The 10,609-nt window shown below is 50.6% G+C and overlaps 1 protein-coding gene across 1 annotated transcript; it reads left to right on the top strand.

Annotated features, from left to right (window-relative positions):
• The first annotated feature begins 623 nt into the window (after nucleotides 1-623).
• LOC149272774 (uncharacterized) lies at nucleotides 624-8,408 on the top strand. Its single transcript, XM_089506751.1, has 14 exons — nucleotides 624-636; nucleotides 1,285-1,734; nucleotides 1,975-2,766; nucleotides 2,856-2,972; nucleotides 3,168-3,290; nucleotides 3,511-3,614; nucleotides 3,990-4,048; nucleotides 4,187-4,356; nucleotides 4,501-4,635; nucleotides 4,768-4,810; nucleotides 5,072-5,109; nucleotides 6,096-6,183; nucleotides 7,562-7,736; nucleotides 8,265-8,408. The coding sequence occupies exons 1-14, from the start codon at nucleotides 624-626 to the stop codon at nucleotides 8,406-8,408; spliced, it is 2,451 nt and encodes an 816-aa protein (XP_089362877.1).
• Nucleotides 8,409-10,609: the final 2,201 nt, after the last annotated feature.

Here is a 10,609-nt window from a genome sequence, read left to right as displayed (position 1 = left end):
TTTGGGCAGTAAAGAGTTCTGGGGGTGGCGGGATCTCCCCCCAAATAACGGCGTCGCTGCTAATCAGAGTTTAGGATGTTTATGAGAAGGGAAGGTGCCTCCTGTCTAGACAATGGCAGCCGTGATAAGGCGACCGCGGGGCTTTTCCTGGGAGGGGCAGCAAATACCCCGAGGAAGGAAACGTCGGACGATCCGCAGACCGGCTGCTGCCTTTTGTTAACAGAAATTCCTCTGGACGCCAGATTCACCTCCACCCAAAATCACGACATCCGCAGTCAGGGCTTCAAAACACACTCGCCCCCAGACCCGGGGCGGAATAACGCAGACCTATCCCCGAGTGATTGAAAGCGGGGGAAAGCGACCACAATACAGCGTTTACTGCTTCGTTTATCAGACACCGAGATATGGAATGTCACCTTAACCCTTCTGGTGCTGGTGTGCAATGGGTTACATACCGGCCTGGGCTAGAAGTCCAAGAGCTGCCACCAGAGCCGCGTCCCTGCGCCACATCTGTCTGGCTCCGTGCATTTACCCTTTAGTATGTTTTAACCCAGATCTGTACATTGGACACAATAATTGACCCTTACTGTGCCAGACTGACAAGCAATGCATTGGGGGGCATAATGGCTGTTTGCAGTGAGGCACTTTGTGCCGTGTATGGAGATTAAATGTAAACTTTATGAGACCGAGATATAACATTTTATATATATTTATATTTCCAGAATGTTGTGTGTAAAGAATGTTGTGTGTGTATAGCATGTTGTGTATAGAATGTTGTGTGTGTATAGAATGTTGTGTGTATAGAATGTTGTGTGTATAGAATGTTGTGTGTGTGTATAGAATATTGTGTGTGTATAGAATGTTGTGTGTATAGAATGTTGTGTGTGTATAGAATGTTGTGTGTATAGAATGTTGTGTGTATAGAATGTTATGTGTATAGAATGTTGTGTGTGTATAGAATGTTGTGTCTATAGAATGTTGTGTGTGTATAGAATGTTGTGTATAGAATGTTGTGTGTATAGAATGTTGTGTGTATAGAATGTTGTGTGTATAGACTGTTATGTGGATAGAATGTTATGTGTATAGAATGTTATGTGTATATATATAATATAAAACCACAACATATGGGATTCATATTCAGTTTGGGGTTTATTTATACTTTTGTTTTTTTGGTTGGGTAATTATTCCAAAGAGCCTCCTACAGACCGTCGGTTTGCTTTGTGGCATCTCATACACGTCGTTGGCGTTACTTTCTCTAAGAGCGTTTTTTCTTTCTTGTTTCAGTGACAGACGTGGTTCAGGGGCCGGTGATGAGGAGACACATGTCTAAGCGGATGTCCCATACAGACTCGTACCTTTCCACCACCTTCACCCGAGGAGGCGACAGGACATTGTTATCTGTTACCAACGTCAGCGCTTTCTCTGATATCACAGAGGTTCCCTCTGCTTATAACGTGGATTCCACGCCGTCCAGGAATCGTGAAACTGTTGGGACCACAACCGAGGATTTGGCCAACAGAACAGAACCGGGGTCAGGAACCACATTGAAGGTTTCCGGAACTTCACCTTGGGGCTCGGGCTCCGACTCCGGAATCTCCATGCCTGCTACTGACCCTCTGCTGACTCCTTCCTACAGGAACTCCACAGACTCTTCTCACCACTTTCCAGATTCCACGGTCCCGTTCACAAGTGTCCCCGTCACGGCTCCAAACATAACAGACGTTAGCCAGACCAGTAACTCAAGTCTGGATTTGTCATCACCGTTTTTGTCATCATCATCACCATCATCACATTCTTCTTCCTCAACCAGCTTATCTGTTCCTTTTTCTCAATCCTCATCATCCTCATTGCCGTTTTCAGTTTCCTCCAATGAGTCTTTTTTGTCTCCAGAAGCTGCCACTTTTCCCAACTCATTCCACACAAAATCGTCCATATCCGAGGTCTTTTCTTCATCTCCAATTCCTTCAACATTAGTCTTCTCAGATCAGCCTTCTGCCACCGCATCTCCTTCTCTCTCTGATGTCCCTCCTGTCTCCGTTTTTACCAGGCCGTATGTGCCACTAACCGCAACCTCTGCAGAACCAGTGCTTCCAGTGTCACCCATTACTGCTCTGCCAACATCATCATCTCCAGCAGCAGACACAGAGGCGACCGTCCCATCTGTGTCCTCAAGTCAAACAGTGGAGCCTTCAACAGCCACCAACAGCTCAGTAACCGGCCTCATCCTCCACTCAGTTCGGCCTCACGTCACAGAGACAGCAGGGTTTGATGGAACCGACTCTAGAGAAACGAGTGCGACCTTTTCTGTTACGGTGACTTTACCGGTGGGGACCTTCAAACCAGAGGATAAACCCTCAGGAACGTTATCTCCAGTAGAGAAGACGAGGACTCCAAGTGCCGCCACAGCACAGTTTTCTCAGCCTCCGACACTCAGTACTGACTCTGCGCCCCCCACAACAACTCTCCATGGTCAGTTTCTCCCAACGTTTTATGACAGCACACAACAAACCCCCGAGCCTGACAAGACCACATGGCCCGGTAGCTCAAAGACGGCAACGAGCGGTCCCGGCGTGGAGACTACAGACGGAGGGACAACTTCTGTTACCCCGGACACTTTAACGCTGGGGATGGATTCTCAGACAAGTTCTTCAACCAGAAGCCATAAGCAAGGCGTTCAGACAACATTATCCGCCGGCACGGTTACCACGACATCCTCTGCCACCTCCATCGCCAAACCACCCAGCACGACGACCACAACAGTCACAGGTGCTCCACCAGTAACCACATTTTATGTTTTGCCCCAAGCCGCCCTCCCAAACCACTCGCTTTTTACCGTTTTTACTTTTTATTTGCAGCCAGTCTTTGTTCTTCCGGTCCGTGTCAGAACGGAGGTCGATGCACCGAGGATAGATACAATAAGACGTTCCGGTGCGAGTGCCCTCCAGCGTGGCATGGCGCCTACTGCAGCAGAGGTAGGTAACTCCAGGCTTACCCTCTGGAAGGGGAGATCCTGCAGGTCAGGGGATCTAGTAGCTCACAGATCACATGTATATGTTGTAGGACTGCGTGCCACATGTATGTGCGATAGGTGGGTTATGGTCCTATGTTGGGTATAAAAAGCTCTGAGCGATACTTGCACCTTCTAAATGTGTTCATCGCTTTCGTAGATGTGGATGAATGTCTGTCAGACCCCTGTCCACCGAGGGCCACCTGCACCAACACCAGAGGCTCGTTTAGCTGCCGCTGCCCCTTGGGGTATATCTTGGAGAAAGGAGCAGGGTGCATTCTGGGTAAGAAAAGATAGCACATTGCATGTTAAAGGGGCGCTCCAGTGCCCTGTGCTCCCGCCCGACAAACACCGTGTAAGTACTTTAATATATACAGGAGAAGCTGCAGCTCCAGAGACGTCCGTCACATCGTACGAAAGACTCTGAGCCCTCCGCGCCGGGCAGAGGAGTTATTTCCAGTCCGGAGCATGAAGAGTAAATCTGTGAATGTCTTCCGTTTCAGTCAGGACGTTTCTCGGCCACGTTAAGATGCCACAAAGCTTTCTGAACGGCAGCAGCGGGAAATACACCGCCTTACATCAAATCGAGGAGGAAATTGTGAGCATGGTGAGTATAGCCGAGGCTGCGGCGGATCTTCCGTACCGGGGTGAAGGCGCGGACCCCTGAAAGGCGCCCCCAATACTTTTATTCCTAGAATCAGATTCAGAAATCTTGCGCTGTTTCCTTTTTTTGCCCCAGTTGTAGTTTTTGCCCCATAATATGTTTTCAGCCATTTGTATGATTCTCGCTCTGTTATCTGAGCTCCGATCTACGGCACACGACGGACAGCCTGCCTCTCCGAGTGATCGTTACCCTGTTAATGTCACGCTTGGTTACGGGGTATTTTTGTCACGCTTGGTTACGGGGTATTTTTGTCACGCTTGGTTACGGGGTATTTTTGTCACGCTTGGTTACGGGGTATTTTTGGTTTTATTTCTGCAGCTGAGTTCGTCTTTCTCCGCGCTGGATGGATATTTACGATCAGTTGTGACCAACAGCAGGTAATGGCGCAGAGCCACCTGATTCCATGTTAATTGGGCCCCTGTGCAGGCTGGGGGCCCCGTCACAGATAATATATAGTAAGATAATACGTTTCTGGGAGATTAAACGCCCCCAACGCATTTTGTTCTCATTTTCAGTCAAACCAATCAAATCACGGTGTCCGTTCGGAACGTGTTCTCATTGGCCTCCAACGTGACGGCGTACGATCTGACATACAGTCTACAGAGATACATCCGATCCTGCCAATCACATCCCGAGCGCCACCCCGGCTGCCACCTCCTTCTGCACCCCCAGCTCTATTACATAGGTAATTATATACATGCAGTTACCCCTTGTAATGGAAGTTGCCCTCACTCGGGGTTCTGGTTCCCCTGGGGCAGTTTCGGCCTAGGGCTGGAGGGGTTCTGCCCCGCGGCCCCGTCTGACCCAGATATGCATTGTGTGTCCGTAGCCGGCAGTCTCTGTGCCGTGAACAGCCCCGGATGTGACAGGGACACGGCGGAGTGCAGCGATGTCACCGGGGTCTCCGTCTGCCAGTGCAAGCCGGGTTACTTCAAATTCACGGCGACAGATCACTCGTGTCGAGGTGAGTGCGGGGTGCTGCCGGTGGCAACATGTCCGCTCCGAGCGGTGTGTGAACCACGTGCAGCCACGTACGAGGGCTCCTGGCAGGAATACATTATTTGGGGTCTGATTCTGTAACGTTTGCTTTCTGCAGCCTGTGAAGACGGTTACAAACGGGAAAACGGAACTTGTGTCAGGTGAGTGGGGACTGTAAGGGTGAGTCGGGTCTGTGTGAGGGGTAAGTGTGACCCCCAGGGGTTCCAGTGCTTTGCACTGATCTGTGTGATGACCCCCGGGTGGGCGGAGCCTCTGCAGACCTATGCAAGGGGAGGAGTCAGCAGGGTGAGTTCCTGTAAATACCTCCTGTTGGGGTAGTGTGAGTGTGGGTGTGGGTGTGGGTGATGGCATTGAATGGGGTATGTGCCAGCACAGGAGGTCACGTATGTCTCTTGTTCCAGGTGCCCGTTCGGTCTTGGGGGATTTAACTGCTCCAACCGTAAGTGTTATGGTCCTAATGACAGTTAACCCTTTCCTCTCCACAGGCAGCCATAAATCTTACAATGGAGGACAGAGGTGCATGAGAGGCAGTGGGGTATTACATAGGGGCAGTTACAGTAAAGGTGGTTTTTAACCTGTGTTAACCCCTTCATGGCCCGAACCTGCGGAGGGGGTGAAGTTTTAGCTCGGAGATGCCTTTGCTGGGAGTCTCACTGGGGAGAGTGGGGGGGTTCTGCTGGTCATGCTGGGTCTCCCCGGGTCAGGTGGGAAGCTGCAGGTTGCCGGGCAGCTCTGTGCCCCCCAGCTCTATGTGGTTGTGGAAGAAAAACATGAGTGAATAATATACACAAGTTGGCTCCAGCAGCGGCACAGAAAGGGTTAATGGTTCCTGCCCCTGATGGTGTAGGATTTGGGGGTGTTTTCTTCGTGTGGTAACAGCGACACACAGTGGTCACTATGTGTATTGCATCCCCAGGACGGCTGTACACACTGGGCTGTATTCAGTAAACAGGAGTTTGCAGTTCATGTCACTCAGGGGGTGGCAGGTCCCGGAGGTGGGGGGCAGATTATGTTGTTAATGCCACAGCTCAGTGGGCCGGTTACGAGGGTATGAGGGTGATCTCTCACGGCCTCCATAGCACTTTGTTCCTGGACAGCGAGGTATGAGGTCACATCCTGACGCTCGGCAGTGAGCCCGGCGGCCATGGAGGGGGCAGTAGAGGCACTCCCCAGAGTCTGCCCTTTATAGATATATCTTTGTAAGCGCAGTGAGGCTCTTCTAGCAGTTTAACCCCCCCCCCCCCTGCAGACTCTCTGGGGGTTTATCTGAGCCGCCCCGGGGGTGTTGGGGGTATGAGGTTTGCACTGAGTGTTGGGGGCATTGTCGGTGTGGGGGTGGTGACGTATCCCAGGGTTTGTGGGGGGTTTCTGAGTATTTGGGGGTCTCTCTGTGGTTTTGTGCTAATCTGCCGTTGTTTTTCACAGCGTATCAGCTGATCACAGTAATCATGGCATCGGCTGGAGGGGGGGTCCTGCTGATACTCGCCATCGCTCTAGCCGTGATGTGCTGCAGGTTAGTGCACTTTATTACACGCTGTTTGGGGGAGGGGGTCATAAAATTATTAAATCTAAGATTTAATTAAAAACCTTGAAAAAAAATACTAAACCCTTTCACTTTATTGCGGCTTCATTACGTCGTGTGACGCAATCCTCATCCAATCATGTGATGCGTTATAGAGGGGCGGACCCCTGGAAATCTGTGTCAGATCTCTAATTATAATTATCAGATAATCTCATTACTTTGTATCATTTTCATTAACTGGTGCAGGACTCCCAGTTACCACGATGAGCTTGTCTATGTATATATTACCGGCGTAGGACTCGGGAAGATTGAGCTATTACTGCGTGTGCCGTCTCTGCCGTGGTGGCGGATCAGTGTAACTATGATGATGAGAACATGATGCCACCTTTTATGGAGGGTTAATAAATGTTTATTTTTAGTTGCCCCCTTTTCCCGCGTCCGACTTCCTGGTACGCGCCGGAGTAATAATTACCCCGTCATAAAGTTTTTGTGCTATTTTAAGCTCTGTAGTTTGAGTCTGACGTGTATTTAGCGTGTTTAGCGTGTTAGACATACCTGGCCGTAGACGGTAACCATGAGGTAAAAGGCAGTAACCTCAGTGCCAAAAATCAGAGGAGAAACAGTTTCCTTTACAGACAATAGAAACTTAATTCTGCGCATGTACAGCTAGCGGTGGGCGAGCGCGACCCTGGCGCGGTATGAAGCGAGCCCGACCCTGGCGCGGTATGAAGCCAACCAGACCCTGGCGCGGTATGAAGCCAACCAGACCCTGGCGCGGTATGAAGCCAACCAGACCCTGGCGCGGTATGAAGCCAACCAGACCCTGGCGCGGTATGAAGCCAACCAGACCCTGGCGCGGTGTGAAGCGAGCCCGACCCTGGCGCGTTATGAAGCGAGCCCGACCCTGGCGCGTTATGAAGCGAGCCCGACCCTGGCGCGTTATGAAGCGAGCCCGACCCCAGTGTGGCCAGAACATCATTTGTCTGCTGAGAATTTCCTACATTTAGGATTGTGACATTAACCCCAGCATGGAAAGTGTTAAACTCTGAACCCAATGGATCATCAATTTTTTTATCTACAAAACCAGTTGATTCCACGAGTTCCCAGAAACGCGATCGCTTTATGTAGAGGACCAGTCGTCTTTTTCTAGTGAAGGAACGGGTCGGAGAGTTAGGATTATGACGTGAAGGGTTAAATAAATCCCCCGCAGATCACCGGTAAGATCCCCTGGGAGTTTTGTGTTCAGATCTCAGGAGGACACAGAGATCTAGTGATCCCATAAAGCCTTTGTCATTAGACTCTGCAGGGACCCCGAAGCTGCTTCTGGGGGCCGAAGACGGACTGAAAAGATTTCTTGTTTACTTTTCAGGAAGAATAAAAATGACATCAGCAAATTAATCTTCAAGAGCGGAGATTTCCAGATGTCGCCGTACGCGGAGTACGCCAAAACCCCGCGATCGTCCGACTGGGGCCGCGAGACCATCGAGATGCAGGAGAACGGCAGCACCAAGAACCTGCTGCAGATGACGGACGTTTATTACTCTGTGAGTCCCTGGGGGGCTGCAGACAGGGGGGGGGGGCAGATATTACAGGGGGCTGCATTTATTGCGGGGCTGCAGCCGTTTTAGGATCACCAACTTGGGGTGATTTTATTGGATTTGGACAATTCTGAGCTTTTACCAAACGAAGTCTTCACCCAAAGCGGTAAAAATCCTAAAAAGTAAACGGCAGCAAACCAGGAATTTTAGCAGTTTGAGGAGAATTTGGGATCAGGGCAGATTCACTAAGGTGTGAGAGAGACAGCGGAGATAAGTGTATCCCTGGTACCCGGGTGGGGGGGGTTCCGAGCACCAGGGCCACTGATACCCCCCCCCCCAAGAGAGGAGGGGGCAGGGCAGGTAGAGCGGGTCTAACGTAAAATCCGTGTGGATCCCGTTAATTGGTCTCTTACATTGCATGTTCAGGCATTTCTTCGGCCCTCTGCCTGTGACGGTGGACAGGTCCGCCTGCGACTCTCCATCCTCTCTTAGTCCCGATTCATAGATTTTTTTTCTCTCTCGTTTCGTTTCCAGCCGGGATTACGGAACCCGGAGCTCGAGAGGAACGGGCTTTACCCCTACACGGGAGCGCCGGGCTCGCGCCACTCCTGTATCTACCCCGGGCAATTCAATCCATCCTTCATCACCGAGGAGAACCGCAGAAGAGATTACTTTTAGAGATCCCAGATCATTCGGACACGAAATCTCCAGAACGTCTCCAAAGAGGGTCCTGAAAACTAAGTGGAGTAACCTGGGTAATGAGGGGGTCCGGAGATCTCAGGACGCTCTTCATGGGGTTATATTTCCCCCTAAATTATTATCGCTAGAGATTGGCCAACATGTAGCACTTAAACTACAACTCCCACAATGCTGAGCAAGGATGATGGGAGTTGTGGTTTAAGCTGGCAGTCCCTGCAGCAGCGCACCGGATCCAGGCAGGATTTGGCTCCTTAGAATCGCCGCTTTTTGGTCTGCCGCATGCAGAATCTGTCTGAGGATATTTGGTGGATTCACGTGGGGTAACGAGTCACGTGGGGAACGCAGCTTGTGAGCGTCTCGAGCGACCTTTGCCTGATGTCTCGGAGATAACCCGGAGCTCTCGTATCGATCGGGGAGATCTCATCCGGCTCCACGAGATGAAACGACATCAGAGCTTCTCGCAGCCGCCGACTTTATTGCTTTACGGCTATTCCTGTGCATTTAGTGAAAGGATCCAGGCGTGAGTGGCCACGGCTTCTACTCTCACCCTAAACACAGACACTAGAACCCGCCGGCAGATCGGCCCCCGGCGGCCCCCGTCTACTCGGCCGTTTCTCCTGCTGTAACGACTCAAACCTTAATCAGTCGTTGGTCTCGTCTTAGATTCAGGAGCCGTATGTCTATCCCATGCGTGTTTAATCCCCTCACTGTATTACCCTCTACCGCCTCTGCTGGGAGGCTGTTCCAATTATCCACCTCCCCCTCAGTAAAGTAAACTTCTTTCCATTCTATTTCAGCCTCTGTACCCCCTGCTGTTTTTTAACTTTTAAGGAAGTAACCGCTCCGTCTCATCTGCTATCTTCAGTTTGTTATTTCTGGGCTTACTGTATGATTCGTTCATTGAGAATTTGAGAAATGAAACATGCGCAGGGCAGGCTCCTGAATAAAAGACCGAGGAGCAGATAAGGTCTGACAGCAGCTGGAAACGGGGGATTCGGTGGCGCCGGTGGGGGATTCACGGGGGGGGGGGGTTATTATGTACACACTGGAAAGTTTATGTTGTTAGAATTGTTTTATTTTATTGCCTGATTTGCTGGCGAAGCTGCCGGGGCCGGGGGGTTGAACGCGTTTTTGGGGGTTGTTTCCAATGTTTTATTTCTTAAGTCATTCCCTGATTTATCCAAAAAAGTTACCGTCTGGAGGAGGAATCCGTAGAATCTGCAGAAATAGAGATTTTTGATAACGCATTTCATTTGCCCGGCCTGGTAAGTAAAACTGCCCCAATTCATCTGAGAAATTCTGCCCCGCTGCGGAAACCTTTACACAAAGACCTGTGAATTCAGCCCCGACGCTGCAGACTCCCACAATCCTCAGCCACACAAACACCATGGTAGGTTTTATTCCAGGGGTCCTGCGTCCCAGGCTCCTTTTCATGCAGCAGAGGTAATGAGTATGACTGGCAATTGAAGGGTTAATTGTATATATTTGACTTATTATTTGTATTTTATTATTTATAACGTCCCGTGTGATGGGTCTGTATGCAGCAGTACATGTGCAGCCGTGATCGAGGGGGGGCCGCGTGTTATGAGACGGGTTTATCCGGTTGCTGCGTGTCCCAAACCTTACGAAAACGCTAATTTCCATGATTTGGGCTTCTGACTCCGTTATAAATCACCCCGGGGGGTAACAGCAGGAGGGTCAGTGTGGGCTTACAGACAAGCCGGGGGCTCGTGATGTTTTGCCCCTTGGGTTTGAATTCGTTTGCCCAGTCCACCATCAGTGAAGGGCAGGCGAGCGGTTTTACGCTGAGGCTGGATGAAGATGATGGGAGTTGGAATTGCTTTTCCCGGGGGGACTCTTACTTGCCCTGTCTTGGAATATCTCCCCCCTCTGGATTCGGAGGCACCCCGGGAGAAACGTTACCGCCGGCAGACAGCCTTTACGCCTGATGGGACTGCAGTCTCTGCTCCAGTTGCAAAAACCCCTTCAGTGCCGTTGAGTTCTCGGCTGTGAATGGGTTAATATTTGGATGACGTGTGGATTATTTTTATACCGTGTGAAGTCTGGCGTTTTAGTCAGTGTAATAATAAAGATTGAATAAAATGGACGGAGTGAACGTTCGCGGCGTCCGCTTCCTCTCTATTCATTCCTTTGCTGCGTTCGACGGGGTACAGCCTCGT

Source organism: Sceloporus occidentalis, unplaced genomic scaffold, assembly GCF_023333645.1.
Source record: "Sceloporus occidentalis isolate IW3139 unplaced genomic scaffold, rSceOcc1.0.p SCAF_420, whole genome shotgun sequence".
Lineage (NCBI taxonomy): Eukaryota > Metazoa > Chordata > Lepidosauria > Squamata > Phrynosomatidae > Sceloporus > Sceloporus occidentalis.
This window is presented reverse-complemented; position numbering and strand designations above follow the sequence as displayed.